The sequence below is a fragment of the Panthera leo genome, chromosome F2, assembly GCF_018350215.1.
Source record: "Panthera leo isolate Ple1 chromosome F2, P.leo_Ple1_pat1.1, whole genome shotgun sequence".
Lineage (NCBI taxonomy): Eukaryota > Metazoa > Chordata > Mammalia > Carnivora > Felidae > Panthera > Panthera leo.
Genome location: NC_056695.1, coordinates 20881799 through 20899349, shown reverse-complemented (window position 1 = coordinate 20899349; position 17551 = coordinate 20881799). Strand labels below are relative to the sequence as shown.

The window sequence follows — 17551 nt, the reverse complement described above, 5'->3', positions numbered from 1 at the left end:
TTATGAAACTGAAAGACCAATGGAGGATTTTCCCATAAAAGAGTAAAAAATAATTAAATTTTTAAGGTTTGAAAGAGTCTATTTAAATTTAAAAACTCACTTTACTGGAACGATTAGTTTCCAAATGACCAAGAATATTCCTATCACCCCCTGCACCAAGCAAGTCTCGAAAACACCCATCACACTGGTAAGTACTTGTTTATCATCTTTTATTCCAGGTACAGGTTTCCCCTGTTGTGGGAAAGTAGAGTGTTCCTTTGAAACCTTTTGTAAGCAGAAATGGCAGAGAGCAAAGAAACAATTATCATTAATGTATATGGAAAGGTTTTTAGCATTCTCAGACCCAAAAAATAATCTTTCTTGGGCTTTTCTGATACCCTAGGACCCGTCTTGCCAACAGATGTACAAAATAAACTGAGATAAAGCACAGATGCTCACAGCGCAGTTTAAAGCAGCTTGATGCTGAGATGCCGAGTTCCCGGGGAAGGTCCAGGGGAAGGAGCTTGGCAGGGTCACTCTCACGGCCTGGGATGCACACTGCCTCTGTAACCACTCACTGCAAAACAGATGCTGAACGCTATTTTTGCTTCGTGCCTTTTTGAGAAAATCCTCTTTTGGATTTCTTTTGGTCGTCAAAAACAAGTACTAACATCGGTCTTTCATAAAGGGAAGTGGTGTAACGTGAACTTTTGAAAAGCAGGGGACACCTTTACATGAGCTTCAGAAACAAATATTAAATCTGTCTTGTTCACACTTGTTGAGCACTGTCTTGTTCCCTAGTGCTCAACATTTGCTAAGTGCATTGCAAGTGCTATTTATTTATTTATTTATCTATCTATCTATCTTGAAACTGTTCGCTTCTGTTAACCTTATTTCCATTTTGTTTGCCTTTGTGGAGGGGCAGCTTAAGACCACTCCGGGGTTGTTCCTACCAACTCAGTGCATCTATCTATCTATCTTGAAACTGTTCGCTTCTGTTAACCTTATTTCCATTTTGTTTGCCTTTGTGGAGGGGCAGCTTAAGACCACTCCGGGGTTGTTCCTACCAACTCAGTGCCCGGAACAGTGGGAGCTGCACACAGGTCCGCACGGCAGGCTGAGAGCGCCAGGCTTCAGGAGGGAACTGCTGAACAGGCACAGAGGGCACCTGCTACACCTGCAGACCAGTCTGCGACTTCAGGTTGAGTAGCGGTGACCTCACTGGAGCTGGAGCAGTCCATCCACCCTGAAATTCCTCCTTGGTCACAGCCTTTTCCTTTTCAACCGCTTCAGGTTCTCCGTAGAAGCAGAGATCAGGCGTGACCTCCCATGGGTGTTCACGGGAAATGGCGTCACGCACGTGCAGAACTTCCTGGACCACCGTCCACCACGTCAGACCCACTGAGCGAGCTCCCTTGTTGTTGCAAGGCGCGGCAATGTCCACACGGCGCAGAGGAGAGTTTGTGTTACACAGAGTGATGGCAGGGGGGTTACCAGAAGACGCCTCTGTGGGAGGGTGGTGGTCAGCCCTGGGATCCTAACCACCCCAAGTCTCGGCTCCCGGAAGGCTGCCTGGATCCGGTTAGTGAAGGTTCCAGGAGTGAAGTGGCCGGCAGTGGGACTGGCTCCAGTAGCAGCCGCAAACTTCAGCCCAGCTCGCTGGCCAGGATTCCTGGGTGATAGGACACTGACGGGAGCCGTTTTCAACGGCAACAATGGCACAAGCTGCCAGCAGAAGCTTCTCCCACGTTCTCTTCAGATGCCATCACATTTCCTTTTATAGATGTAGTTCCATCTGGAAGTCAAGGTTGGCGCCACCTAAGTGGGTTCCTGCTGCAAGGAATTTGAGGACACCCTCCTCCTCCTTCATTTACAGGACATCAAGGGCTCTGGACATTATGAAAGTTTCCTTTAACGACAGGAATGCAGAACAACACCATATGGACCCTTCCCTGGATGGCGCGGAAAGGGCAAGTGCTCTTTAAGTATCTTCAAAATCACTAAATTTGTAGAGCCATGATTTCCATTCACCTTTATATTTGTTTGTTGGGTAAACTATTTTAAGTTTTTGTCTAAGCCATGTGAAACCTTTTTCCTTTTCATTCACTCAATAGACATGGAGCACTAAAACTTGGCAGCATAGTGCCAAGTAATAGGAGATACGATGACGAAATGGCTCCCATTTCCCGAGGAGCACTAATCTACAGGACAGGCAGACTTACAATGAGAATACAGTACGGCAACGGCTAAAGTAAAACGATGTACAAAATACGACTCGGGGCGCCTGGGTGGCTCAGTCGGTTAAGCGTCCGACTTCAGCTCAGGTCACGATCTCGCGGTCCGTGAGTTCGAGCCCCGCGTCGGGCTCTGGGCTGATGGCTCAGGGCCTGGAGCCTGCTTCCGATTCTGTGTCTCCCTCTCTCTCTGCCCCTCCCCCGTTCATGCTCTGTCTCTCTCTGTCTCAAAAATAAATAAACATTAAAAAAAAAATTTAAAAAAAAAAAACAAAAAACAAAATACGACTGAATTATCAGAGACTTACATATAAAAGCCAAAACTATAAAGCTCTTAGAAAAAAAGACGGTAGTAAATCTGTGTCATCTTGCGTTAAGCAATGATTTCCGAGGCCACAGAAAGCAAGTGATAGAAGAGAAGACAGATAAATTGGGCTTCATCAATATTTAAACCTTTTGTGCTTCAAAGGACACCAGCAAGAAAACAGAAAGACAACAAACAGACTGGGAAAAAATATTTTCAAGTCACATGTCTGATAAGGGACTTGTATCTAGAATACATTTTAAAAACTCATAACTCAATCAATTTTTAAAAAAATAACCCATTATAGAAACTAGCAAAAGACTTGAATAGGCATTTCTCCAAAGATGGCTAGTAAGCACATGAAATGGCTACTGATAAACAGCATTAGTCAGTAGGGAAATGTACATCTAAGACACACCCACTGGGATAGATAAAATTAGAAGACAGAAAATAACAACTGTTGGGAAACGTGTACAGAAATTGGAACCCTCAGACGTTGCTGGTAGGATCATAAGATCCTTTAAGTGGTACAGCCACTTTGGAAATCAGTCTGACAGTTTCTCAAAAAGTAAAACATAAAGTTGCCATATGACCAGCAATTCTACTGTTCCACTCCTAGGTATACAGCCCAAAAGAACTGAAAATAAGCATCCTTACAAAACTTATATACTAATGTTCACAGCAGCATCGCTCACAATAGCCAAAAAAGTGGAAACAAACCAAATGCCTATGAACTGATAAATGGATAGAGAGGATGTGATATATCCTTACAATGGATATTATTTTGCCCATAAAAAGGAATGAAATGCTGCTACATGCTACAACACGGATGAACCTCAAAAACCTCACTTATGGTGAGTGAAAGAAGCCAGTCACAAACGACCACAATTCTGTGTATATGAAATGTCAGAACAGACAAATCTAGAGATGCAGAGAGATTAGTGGTTGCCAAGGGCTGCCAAGACTGCCTGGGAAAATGGAGAGTGAGTGGTAACGTGTATGGGATTTTTTTGGAGGATGACAAAAATGTCCTTAAGTTAGAATGTGATGATGTCGCACAACTTTGTCAATATACTCAACACCATCAAATTGTGCACTTGAACTATATGATATAAATTATTAAAAACTTAAAATTTCAGCTTAAATTTTTTTAATGTTTGTTTATTTTTGAGAGAGAGAAAGAGAGAGCACAAGCAGGGGAAGGGCAGAGAGACAGAGGGAGACACAGAATCCGAAGCAGGCTCCAGGCTCTGAACTGTCAGCACAGAGCCCGACGCAGGGCTCGAACCCATGAACTGTGACATCGTGACCTGACCCGGTCGGACAGTTAACCGACTGAGCCACCCGGGCGCCCCTAAAATTTCAACTTAAAATCTTAAAAATGTGTTTTAAAAAACACAATTGAATCATAAGAGACAGGATGCCTAGATCAGTCATAGAAGTCAGTGAAGGTTTCAAAGAGATCACACATGAATGTGACTTGAAGAAACAGTGGGAGTGTGCTGGGTGTATGAAGGGGAAAGGAGAAAACATTTCAGGCAGAAGCAGCAGCAGGCACAAAGCCAGGGGAGAGCGCATCCTGTAGAGTGTATAGTGTGTGAAGTCAGTAATGCTTGAACTAAGAAATTGGAGTCTATTACGGCAGGGTTTGAGCCTGTCTGGGTAGGCAGGGGCCAAATCATGAAGAGCTATTTAGTCATGCTAGCTTTCCATGAAAGAAAAGGAAAACCACCGAGAAATCTTGAGCCTGTTCAATGCATCATTCTAATGTAAAAATTGAAAGGTGATTTGGAGGTAAATGAAACTAGTAATCATTTGACCAGAAAGAAGAACATTCATAGCTAATGTGTATAGAGCCCTAATTCTCTACAAAGCACTTTCTTGGAATCATCTCATGTAATTGCATCTCATTTAATTACAATCATCTCCTCTTTATAGAAATGATATCAGCATGGCTTGATCCCTTAACTCTTTCAAGTCTTCAGGCAAATATAACTTCCCCACGCTTCCCTTACTCCATTTGCTTTATTTTTTTGTCTAGGACCCTCATCTCAACTTAACATATGTTTCACTTTTTAAATCCTGTTTAAAGATCCTTTCCACTCTCTAAAAAGAAAATGCCCAAGAACAGGTTAATTCGTATTTCTCATTCAGTTCTGTATCCTCAGTGCCGAGCACGTGGGCAAACGCTCAGTATTTTTCTCAATAAATGAATACACAAATGAGGAAATCGAGTCTCATAGAAATTAAGTAACTTGTCCATGGTCATTCAGGTCATAAGTGGCAGAATTCGGACTCAAAAAACCATCATCTTAAACCACTCAGTGATTCACCAGAGTTGTAATGTTGTAAGCAAGAAATAAGTCCCTTCCTCAGGCTGTGGCAGTGGTAAAGGTGCAAGGGGATAGAATTACCTGTGTCTGACAATAGTATGGATGTGGAAGAATGATGAAAGGTATCAGTCCAGGATGACTTCGGTTTCTAGATTTGGCAAATGGGTAAACAGTGGTGCTATTTAAAAGAAAAAGTACAAAGAAGTCTTGGTTTGAGAAGATAAAAGAGGAAGACCTATCTAGTCCAGAAACCTTCGTTACCATCTCTCTAGATTACTAAGAAATGCAAATAGGGATCAAGCAAGTAAACCCAAAGTGATGGTGATTGTTTTCAGGGAGAGACCCAACGGGGGCAGGGAAGGGCGGGGGATGGGTAGGTGGGGCTGAATAGGAATTGTTCCTTTTTTAAAACTCGTTCAAGCTTTCAACAGTTTTTTTTTTTAAGTCACCAAGAGAGTTCAAAATAACTCTGAAGTTAATTTTTAAAAGATGCTAAAACTGAAGGATGCACCTTACCCTTGTGTATGTAGTTAGGCTGTGGTCGTATTTAGATTATCTTGATGGCGGCTGCGGCTTTCAAGAAGTGACTATCTATATGGAGACAAGCACTGACACCCAAGCCCAGCGTGGGCAGGTGGGCTGGAAGGCATGCTTGCGACCCTGCACGCCACCGCACGTGGCCGCTCTCGGACCCGCCGCGGACTCAGCCTGTTAACTAGGCGCTGGAAGCTCGCGCCTCAAACGACTCCCAACCTCCGTCCGGCAGCGGAGCAGTGGGCGTGCCGCTCTGGTTCAGTACCCAGGACCGGCCGTGGGCCGACGGCCTCCGGTCCCCAGGCGGCGCTGTGGGCTCGCAGGGGCGGCCCCGGCACGAGCGAGCGCCGTCTCCCCGGTGCGCATGCTCACCCCCGCTGTGGGCTTGCCTTTATTTATTTTTTTTTTATTTTTTTTTTTTTTTCGGGCGGCCCTGGCGGCTGCGTACTGGCTGTGGGATGGGAAGTGAAGCCCCAGCGAGTGGCAGCGGCGGGGCTGTGAGGAGCAGGCAGGGGGAGGCGGCGGCGGCAGCTAGTCGGTGAGCAGCTGGAAAGAGCGGAGCCGGGGAGCACCTGCAGGCACGGGCGGTGGCTTCACCATGGCGATTCGCAAGAAGAGCACCAAGAGCCCCCCGGTCCTGAGCCACGAATTCATCCTGCAGAATCACGCGGACATCGTCTCCTGTGTGGCGATGGTCTTCCTGCTGGGGCTCATGTTCGAGGTGAGTCCGCCCCGCGCCCCAACCGCCCGCCCCGCCGCCCCCTCCCCGGGCTGCCAGCCTCGGGCCCCCGGCTCCCCCGCCCCTCGGCCCCTCGGCCCTGGACCGCGGGGGACGGGGCTGGGGGGGAGGTGCCGGCCCCCTGGACCCCGAGGTGCAGGCCTGCCCTGCCCTTCCCCGCGCGGGCCTGGGGATGCCGACCCCGGCAGGCCTGGCCACCGCCCGCAGGAGCTGGGGGCCACCGCGGCGCCCACTTAGCCTCCGCGCACACCCCGCCCCCGCCCCAGTCCCTGTCCCCGTCCCCTCCCGCCGGCCGCGCCGCGCAGTTCCTGGTTCCCGCGAAGGGTTACGTGGCAGCCGGCGAGGGGCCGGCGGGCGGCGGGGGCGGCCCCTGTGCCGCCGAGCTGGCTCCCGGGCGGGTGGGCGGGCTGGCTGGGGGATGGCCGGCCCTGGGCGCCGAGTGCGTCCGACCGGCGCGGGCTGGAGACTAGGGGAGGCCAGGCCTCGGGGGGGGGCCCTTGTAGGACCGAGTTCGGGATGAACGGGCAACAGCCGGAGCCAGGCGTCTGCTGCCTGTTTGAAGGGCGGTGGCCGCGGGGCAGCGAGTGATCTCCACGAGTTCGGTACATTGAGGCACACCCGATTGTTTTCATTCTTCTCTCCCAAGCTGGTATTATTACCACTTACCGAACTTTCTGCCGTGACTCTTGCTTTTTCCTTAAAGAAACAAGATCTGATGCATAAATGTAGCTCCTGAACAGCCGTGCCAAGAAACCGAGTGATTTTCTTTTTGTTTCTTGAAGTATGAGAGAATGGAAATGTCAGGAGTGTGTAAATTCTCTTCCCACATGCCTAGTATTTTGATGACTTATTTAACAGCTGTTGAATAGGGGTAATAAACTTTGCAAGGTGAACGTGTATGTAACATCCTACGGTTTTCTTTCCCTCGCTCCTCAGTACACACGCCCTTTCCTTACCTTCTTTTCCTTTAAAAATTTTCTATATAGCCGCTATGCCCCATCAGATATACCAATTATTTTACTTATGTATGGTTTGTCTCCCTCCTCCTGGGAATATAACTTCGGTGAGGGCAGAAACTTTGAGGTTTTATTAGTCTGTTTCCAGTGCCTGGAATAGTACCTGGGATATAGTAGGTGCTTTAAAAATATTTGTTGAATGAGTGACATTAAGAATTCTTGAGAAAAACTAATAGAACGAGACTGCCAGTGACAGATGAATAAATTTTTTTTGTGAACAAGATGAATAAAATTTTTAAGTGGAGTCGATGTGGGTTTTATAAATGTTATTAGGTAAGTTAACATTTTAGTTTACTTTTACTTCTCTTTTAATAGGCTTTTCTGGACCTAGATAGATTTTTTTGATTCCTGATAGTGTCATTTATTCCACCCAGTCCACTACTAAGGAGGTAGTAGGTATGGTGGAAGGAAAAGTTAGAAGGGAACTAACTAACATACGTCCCACGCTATTAGGCTGGCCCTATGCTACTTACTTATTGGGTGACTCAAGTCTAAGCCTGAGTGTTTCTGTGTAAGGAAATAACAGCACCTGTGGCATTCTCACAGCCGCTGTTACAAGAATCAGATAATACGGTGTGAGAGCATCTGATGGTTGTGTAAAGTACTATATGAATGTATGATATTAAAAATGCAATTCTAAACATTTGTACTCACTTTCCGAATTTTGCATTTGTATACATTTTCTGCCTTGATATTTGAAGTAATACTTTGGTATGTACAATTTTGTAAAAACAGTTTTGTGAAAGTTGCCATAACCCATCTCCACATGTTAAGAATTCCTGACTTTAAAAATATAATTTAAGAGTAATATTACCTGCAGGGTATATTTGCATTGTTTTCAATGAAATGGAATATAAATCAGAAATCCCGACACTTAAAAATGGTGTAACTTTGCTTTTATGTAAGAGATTTCACACTCTTCTACCGTATTTTGAGGGGAGTTCACCACCTATACCTTGCCCCACGTCAATGATTTTTTTATATAGTGAGTGGATTTTTGACTCTATGTAATCTGTAAAATTTGTAAATCTGAAAAGACACAACAAAGACTTAAATAGAAGTTGAGGGAACGTTAAAGTAATATACAGAAGAGGGGTGTTTGTGCAAGTTGTACATGTTTCTTACCACATGTTAAAGTTTTAGGATTTGAATGCATGTTATCTACATATCAGAAAAACTTAATTAGGTTAGTTTTCCTATTTGACTTTTAAAATAATTGCTGCTGAATCTCAAATTAACTAACATTAACATAACTATAGAATTACAGTATTTGTGCTAGAATAATAGAGAAGTTGATGTTTTTGCTGTAGAACCTGCTAAGCCTTTTGTGTAAATATATTGAGGAAATGTCAGAGGATTTATGGTGAAATTGACAAAATGATAACAGATACTGTATTACTAGCCAAAATGAAAAATCGATATAGATATACTGTAGAAGCATAGATGCTGTAGCTAAAGGGGCTCATGTTCAAGTTAGGGCTCTGCAGCCTGCTCACTAGGTGACCTAGGGCATATCATTTAACTTCTCAGAACTTGTTTCCTTTTCTGTAAAACCAGGCTCATTGGGTTACTCTGAGAATTAAATTAACTAATGTGTATCATGGCTTTAGTTCAGTGCTTGGCTTACAGGAGCCATGCCATAAATAGTAGCTATTATTATTCATTAGATATTTATCAAAGTTGAAAATAGAAGACAGCATTTTTTTTTTAATGTGTATTTTTGAAGGAGAGAGAGAGAGAGGGGCAGGCAGAGCTTGAACGGGGAAGGGGCAGAGAGAGTGGGAGACACAGAATCCAAAGCAGGCTCCAGGCTCTGAGCCATCAGCACAGAGCCCGACGTGGGGCTCGAACTCACGAACCGTGAGATCATGACCTGCGCCGAAGTCGGACACTTAACCGACTGAGCCACCCAGGCCCCCCTAGAAGACAGCATTTTTAAATGTGAGAGAAGAGTCCAGTGGTTAGCATTTAAAGAGATTCATATACAAAAAAGGTTGAAAAAGAAGTAGACTGTTTTGGAGAAATCGAAGTTTAATTTCCAGGAAACTTCATGTTATCAAAAATTGCTTGTAACTTAAAATCATGGTTTTAGCAGTCAGTATCTGTCCACATAATGCATATCACGGTCTATAGTTAATGACTTCATATTTGAGTTAGGAAAATTTGAACAATCAAAAAATACAAGGATGTTTGGGAATTCAAGTGAGGATAAGAGGAGTTAGGGCTTTCCAAGAGGAATATTTTCATCTGGAAAGGAGCTTCTTTGCAGGAGGCCGGGTTGTGTGTACCAAGCAGACTTGAGGGAGCATTTACAATTGTAGCTATCTTGGAAGAGTTCTAGAGGCTTGTTGTATTTTTAAGGATGACGTGCCTTAATGCTAACATTTTCTTTCCATCTCATTTTTTAAGAACTTAAGTTTATATAAGCTGGTGGGGAAGTGGAATTTGATACTCAGAAATTGTCTTTATCTTTCAGGCATACAGTCACTATAGTAAGTCACACCTTCCTCTAACAAGCACAAAATAATTTTAGCAAGAAAAAAATACCAAGCCCCAGCTGATGATCACTTGATTAAGCAAACATTAGGATATTCATGATATTACATACTCATAGAATTAGGTAATTCCTCAGGATTTATGTGACCTGTTCAAGATGTATCTATATAAGTCTCATTCTTTTCTCGTAAATGTCCAAAACTGTCATAAACTCAGTTATTTTTACTTCTGAATGTAACACAGGTTTTTGCAACGTATTTTATTCCAAACTAATTTTTGTCTTACTATTAACTGATTGTAATATTAATTTAAAGGATTGCTAGCTGGGGTGTGAGTCTTAGGAGGCCTGGAAATGGCTAATAGCATGATTACTGGTTTACTTTTTCAATAAACTTTTTGGGATGTGTGGTTTGTATTTTTCCTCTTGCTCTACTTAATGCCACATGCTAAAGTAGCTGGAGGCCAGGTTTTAATTGTATTTGGAAGCCCACCATAAAAACACAATCCAGTTTTTGTTGCTTTTGGTATTTGATATTAAATTTATCTTTAAAGAATGTCACTTGTCCTTTTTAAAGGACTCCTAAGTAGTTTTCTTAGCTATGGTAGTGGTGACCTCATATGCCAAACTAGAAACAGGTATGTGGTGAAAGTATGTTATGTGCTGATGTGTGAGAAGTCTAAACAAAGATATCAAAAAAATGAGATTTAGTAATCAGTCAACTTTATTAAAAATAATCACATGAAAGCAATGTTGCCCTAGAAACTCATGCCCTCATTCTGCTCTAATGCATCCGTATGAATGACCCAAATGGTAATACCAGAAGCCTTCCTCGCCTTTTCTATTTGAGTGACCTTTACATATCTACCACAGTTAAGCAACGCACTTTAGTGCCCATACTGTGGACTTTATCACGTAGCCTGCCTTGTTTCCAGATTCTGAATTCCAGTAGAACAGAACACAGCCACAACCTACATACTGTTTCATCTCCCTCATTCTGCTGTTCGTATGCCAGCTCTCTACCTAATCTAAGCTTTTATGGTCCCTTGGCCCTCGCATTGCTTTGCTTTCTTCCTGTAGACTGTAACTGCTTGTCCCCACTCACCCCAGGCCCTCAGCTCCCTTTCCTCATGGTCTTTCTCCATATTAGCCCTGCAAATATCCAACCAGCATCCGCCTTTTATGTGCTTCTCCATTCATGGATTGCTGAGGGCTGCCAGAGAAAGTGCTACACTTGTGCGGATAGATTATGTTACAAATCAAAGGTTTCTAATCTCAGACATCAGTAACACCCAGTGATCTTTTTTACTTTTCCCTGGCCAGCTCCTTTCCCTATAGGAACAATATAAATATTCATCATCCAAATCCCCCATTACGCTTAACAGATGGCATTGCTTTTTTTTTCCCCCTACAGAGAAAATAAGAGTTTATTAGATGTGAATTTCTTCAGTTTTCCTGCCTTTTGCACTTATCTGTCTCATCCATTACTGCTTCTTCATCTAAGAAGAAAACTATTCAAAATTAACTTCTAGCTCTATCCTTACATTTCATTCCTTGAGAGATCTTCCTGTCCATTATCCCCTTCTATGCTGAATTTCTTCCTTTTCCCTGGCACCTTCTTAATTGTCCCCACACAAGCTCAGTCTCTCTCGTCATAAAAACATTAATTTTGACCTGGCATCTATTGCTAGATACCATTTTCTTTCTATTGTGTTCTTCAGTCCACTGTATGTGGTTTTTGCTCTCACTGCTTCATTGGGATCACTCAAGCTGTGACCACTGTTGACTTCTTAAACTGTCCAGTCGATTGTACTCTTTTCCTGCCAAGTCTCTTTTGAAACCTTGACTTTATTAGCCATACCTTTTTGCCATGTTTCCTCCTTAGCTTCAAGGGCATCAAGCCCTCTTCATTCTCTTTCTGCCTCTCTGACCATTTCTTCTCATTTTGCCACCAGCTTTTTCTCTGCCCACTCCGTGGCTCTGATGTTGTCCTACTTCTCTACAAACACTGTGCACTCTCCATGAGTGATTTATGTACCCCCAAAGCTTCAACTACTACCTGTAAAGTAGAGACTCCCAAGTCTTTAAGCAAGGGTCTCTCGGCAGAGTTCCAGGCGTAGGCTTATATGCCCACTGGTCTTTCCACATGTGTATCTCACAGAAATCTAAGTTCATCTAAAACTCAGTTTTTTCCTCTTTTCCCCAAAATCTGCTCCTCTTGTATTCCACATTTTTATTAATAGTGTTACTTTTCACCTAATTATTCAAGCTGTAAGTGTCTGTACATAATCTTTGACTCTTTCCTCTTACTCCCCAAGCCTTATTCTGCCTCTATCCCACTATCACCGTGTTAGTTTAGGTCTTACTGTCTTTCATGTGGTATCTTGCAGAAGTTTTATATTTTGATTTGTGTACTTCATTTTATGTGTTATCGAGTATTTATTCAACAGTATCGATCAGTCAATCTAATATGGGTCAGGAGGCCCCATGCTGGGCTCTAAGCATGTAATGAAGAAACAGGCATGGTCCCAGCTCTTATGGAGCTTACTTTCTAATGAGTGTGATAGAAATTAGTAATATTATCACACCAACAGTATGTGTTTTGAAAGAAAGGAACACAGTTTTCTGAGATAATCTAACCAAGGAAGTGACCTACTCTAAGAAGACAGGGAAGGCTTCCTTGAAAAGGTGTGATTGAACTGAGATCTGAAGGGGGAAGGTTTTCAACAGGGTTTCAGATAGAACTTGCACAGACCCTGTAATAGGGAGGAGTGCGGGAGGCAGTGGTCTGAGGTAGGGCTGGAGAGAAGGGAATGGCACAGATTGTTGTATGGGCCGCGTTAAAGATCTTGTTCTTTATCCTACAAAGAATGGGAATCCAGTGAAGGATTTTTGGGGTGGGGATAGAGGATGGGTGGCATGGGGAAAGGTGTTAACATGGTCAGAAGGTGATTCCGGTTGAAGTGTGCAGAATGGATCTGATGCTTTAGAGACCACTTAGTAGGTTACATCCATGATCTTTCTGAAAAATACAATTAAACTCCCCCCGCCCCCACAATTCTCCAGTTGTGCCAAAATAAAATCTAAACTATTTAGTTCAACAAACAAGGCCCTTCCTAGCACTCGATAAGGTTTCTAGTCTTTTCTACTGCTTACTGATGCATATCCATGCCAGGCCTCATGTTTGCTGCTACTCAACCTTTGTGCTTTCTCTTCTTTTATCTAAGCTGCCCTCTTCGTCCCTCTTTATGAGGCTAGGGAACTTCTGTTTCCAACAAGAGACAGTTCCACACCACATGCTCTGAGAAGCCTTTGCCTCATTCCCCACTCCAGGAAAAAAGCAAAAACAAAAACAAAATGCATTCTTTATCCTGAGTACCTGTTTGCACTGATTCTATAGAATTATAACACTTTGTTTACTTATCTTCCTGACCCAACTGAGCTGTGAGTCATCAAGAATTGTATCATTCATCTTTGTTGTCCTTTCTTGTCTAGCACATTACCGGGCGCCTATAAATATTGAATAAGCATTCCATCTTTCTGTTCTGACCACTTCACTTTCACCAGTAGTCAGGTCAGTTAAGTATTTATTGACCACTTAACTGTCTCAAATGTGTGGGAGATAAACATACACCACAGACCCCACCTTGGATCCATTTTGTCATGGTAACTGTGCTTCCTTTTCTGTATGAATTTACATTCCAGTTTTTTCTTGATAGGAACTTTGCTCATGGTACAGAGTAGAGAGCCTTTTTTGGATCAAATCCCTATTTACTGAAACTGCAGAGTGTCCCTTTAGAAATCTAAAGTTAGGAATAACACAGACTCATCTAAACTGCAGCACTCTCAGGTGAATTATGTTCACTCCCAAGCTCAACTCCTTGGTGATCAGGAATTCCAGTTGGGCCTGTCATGGTGCCACAGGAATAGGGTGCCCTTGGTTCTTAGATTTGGGGCAGAACTTTTAATGGTTTCCTCCCCTGGTCTTCTGTTTCGGAGAAGGTCACAGATTAACTTGATCTTTTTTTTTTTCTTTCTTTCTTTCTCTCTTTCTCTCTTTCTTCCTTCCTTCCTTCCTTTCTTTCTTTCTTTCCTTCTAGATAACAGCAAAAGCCTCTATCATTTTTGTGACTCTTCAGTACAATGTTACCCTCCCTGCAACAGGTAGGTAGTTTTCTGTTAGTTTACTTGAACAAACTTGGAAATTTCCATGAATACTAAATTCCTTCATTTTAACAGATTTCATTCATGATTAGGCTGAACATTATTATGATGATTTTGTAATGCAGAAATGATGTTTTTGTTGGCTGCACTATATGCACTATATGAAAATCGGAATTTATGTGTTTAATGTTTATTGTATATTTTCTAAGTGGACTTGACTTTCCTTTTTTTTTTTCTTTTTGCCTTCTCTTCTGATCTTTTCCATAAGAAAATTCTAAGAATAGATATTGTTAAAGTGTTATCATTCAATCAAGGTTTCTAAAGGTACAGTGTTTAGGTTCAGTTTCTCTGACCTATGAGTTATGTTTTGGACCTATAATAATCCTTTTAAGCCTGTTTTATTTTTGTGTTTTTGTTGTGCTCTACCTGTAATAGTTACTTGATTAAAGAGGAAGTCAGTAAACTCTAGGAGTTATAATAGCATCCAAACTACACTTTCAGGCTTTATTTTTAAAAGTTTTCTTTCTTTCTTTCTTTTTTTTTTTTTTTTAATTTTAAGTAGGCTTCACATCCAACATGGGGCTTGAACTTACAATCCTAAGATCAAAAATCACATGCTATACCACCTGAGCCAGCCAGGCACCCCTAAATGTTTTATTTCTAAATTGGGCTATGTGAAAATCAAGTTGTTATTGGATATTGGTTGCAATTGAATACAGTAATACAGTTAACTAGCATGGGTGAGGGTATTTGGCTAATAAAATATTAACATATTCAGACAAGTATTTGGCTCTGTATTTAGAATGCAAGATCAGATAGATGTATGTATGTATATATATGTATATATGTGTGTGTGTACACACACACATATATACATATATATAAAACATTGAATTGGATTTAATTCAGTTATATAGTTGTATAAATACAGTTGACCCTTAAGTAATGCAGAGGTTAGGGGCATCGACCGCTGCACGATCAAAAATCCATATATAATTTTTGAATCCCCACAAACTTAGCTACAATAGCCTACTGGTGACCAGAAGCCTTACCAATAACATAAACTGTCAATTAACATGTTTTGTGTATGTATTATATACTGCATTCTTATAATAAAGTAAGCTAAGAGAAAAGAAAATATTATTTAAAAAAAGAAAATGTTACTAAAATCATAAGGACAAGAATGTTTCTTGAAAGAAATCGGTAGGTAAGTGGACCCATGCAGTTCAAACCCGTGTTGTTCAGATGTCAATCATATTTGATTTAGTGACTTAGATATCAGATCCCTTAAAATCACAAAGTTGTTTTGAAATTTGAATATGCCAGAGAAGAATAATGCTTCTTTTCCCAATTGTTTCCATAATCGTAAAGCTTGGTAATAAGCTATAGCAATTCGCAAGTATTTGATTAAGATTTGTTTTGAAAAATGACAATTTCAAGGATTAAAAACAATTTTAAGTAGCAGTTGCTTCTATCTCTACTGCTTATAGATCAAAACTAATTCATATATAGATTAAATCATTTTTTTCCATCAGAATCATAATGAAGTGTTTAATTTGAAATGAGGTAGAAAGTTTCAAAATTCCATGAAAAGACAGACATACAGGCTAAGTATAACTTTGTGTAACCTAAGTATAATCCGATCTCTACCTGGGATAATACCAATTTTACAGTCTTTTCGAGGATCTGAGTATGGCCTCCCTTTCCCTGTTTTTTGGTCTTTGATGGCTGTAATGGCTGTAACTAACACGTGTCAGATCTTTTGTAAGTAATTTCTGAGGCCTTAGATTTCTAAGTGGTATCTTCAATTTTCATTGCTCCTAAGACTCAAAATGTCTAAAGGCAAATTACCTATGATGTTTCTGTGGGATTTATTTATTAGGTTATTAGTCTTCTTTTGTTTGTTTCCATAACTATGTTGTACTTAGTGCTGTTTTTATAATCTTAATGTATATTTTTGTGTATGTGTGTCCTGTCCTTTTTGGCCTTCAGAAGAACAAGCTGCTGAATCAGCGTCCCTTTATTACTATGGTATCAAAGATTTGGCTACAGTTTTCTTCTACATGCTAGTGGCGATAATTATTCATGCCATAATTCAAGAGTATGTGTTGGATGTAAGTATGCAATCTTAGAAATCTATACTTTGTAAAGTACTAGCTCTCCATACTGTGGTAGTCATATATTAAATATATTTTATAACATATTCTTAATTACTAATGGTTGTTTTTATTTTTAGAAAATTAATAGGCGAATGCACTTCTCCAAAACGAAACACAGCAAGTTTAATGAATCTGGTCAGCTTAGTGCATTCTACCTTTTCTCTTGTATTTGGGGCACATTCATTCTAATATCTGTAAGTATATACTGTGCTGAAGTTTTCATTTCTTAAAGTATTTATGTTGTATACCCAGAACAAAAAATGATGTCCTATTTTTAATTCTCGTAAGCAAATCCTGAACCTTAGAAAATCCCTCTTCTATTCTTGTTCTTATCTAAGATGAGGAATTCTGTTTGAACTAGTATAAATTAGATTTCAGCGATAAATGGCTCTTTTGATTAGTTTTTATACAGCAGAAATTCTAAACTATGTCTATGTTTCAGAAAGTTATTCATTTTCAGTCAGTCTGAATGTCGATTTTGTATCTTGTAGTCATTTGCAGATAACTCTCTATTGGCAAAAAGAGTCAGAGGTCAGTGATACTTTTAGTGGGTTCCATGAGTTGTAATGTTTCCAGTCATTTCCTCTTTTAAAAATAGTCTGAGGGGCTCCTGGGTGGCTCATTTGATTAAGTGCCTAACTCTTGATCTCAAAGTCATGAGTTCAGGCCCCATGTTGGGCTCCAAGGTGGGTGTGGAGCCTACTGAAAAAAGAAAAAAGTCGAGTATTGTCCAAGCAACTTAAAATATTATATAACTTTTCAGTTAAAGCCATCAAAACCTTTAAGTATATCATTCTAACTAATGAGGGGGAAGAGAGTATCTACATCAGTTTTAATATTCACATTCTCTGAAATTTATATGGACTCCAGAATGTACAAATTTTTGAGTTTATCAGGACACACAATTTTTTTGCATTACTGTGTTAAAGATGAGTAAACAGGCAAGTGTATGATATTTAATGTTGGAAATACACTAAAACTCAATCTTTCCAGGGCTCATTCCATTTTATACTGCTGTTTCTATAATACTTTATAAATGTATGTAATTTTAGCTTAAAATCTAGTGTACAATTTTTTGAAAAAAATATAAAAGTACACATTTCAGTGGGAAATTATTTTTATTAAAGATAAGTCATTTGAGAGGTTTTTTTGTTTGTTTGTTTTTACGTGTACAATAATTCTCACTGAATAGATGGGGTCAGTGTGTGGACATCAATCATCCTATAAAACTTGGCAACACCTTCACCCTCCATCCACTGCCAAGTGCCACGTCTTCCTCAAAACCCTCCTCCAATTACCCGAGACGAAATTCATCTCTCCCGCAGCCATTGTTAACCTCTGTTATGTACATTACTGGTTTTTGGTTGTTTTATGTTTGTTCGCCTACATGTATTTTTTATCCTGATGAATTGAAAGAATTTTGAAGGCCAGGAATTATTCTTATTTGACCTCATGTCTCTCATAGTGGTTTTTACTTTGCTAAAATAAGCAATTCAACGGACTCAGAAATAACTGAAAAGTTCAACTTCAGTGGGACTCTTTGGAGCCTGGTCTGGGAAATTATAAATGTTCAAGAAATGAAAATACAGTGTTAT

General features: G+C 40.9%; 1 protein-coding gene and 1 pseudogene across 1 annotated transcript in view; one reads left to right on the top strand and one right to left on the bottom strand.

Annotated features, from left to right (window-relative positions):
- Positions 1-5457, bottom strand: part of LOC122211290 — a 35090-nt pseudogene extending 29633 nt beyond the window's left edge.
- A 400-nt stretch (positions 5458-5857) lies between these two features.
- The window catches only part of TRAM1 (translocation associated membrane protein 1), a 32725-nt gene continuing 21031 nt past the window's right edge, over positions 5858-17551 (top strand). Inside the window, exons 1-4 of the mRNA XM_042924420.1 lie at positions 5858-6105; positions 13734-13797; positions 15790-15911; positions 16034-16150. Coding sequence (XP_042780354.1) covers positions 5983-6105; positions 13734-13797; positions 15790-15911; positions 16034-16150 — 426 coding nt within the window. The 5' untranslated portion in view covers positions 5858-5982. The remainder of the gene's footprint in view (positions 6106-13733; positions 13798-15789; positions 15912-16033; positions 16151-17551) is intronic.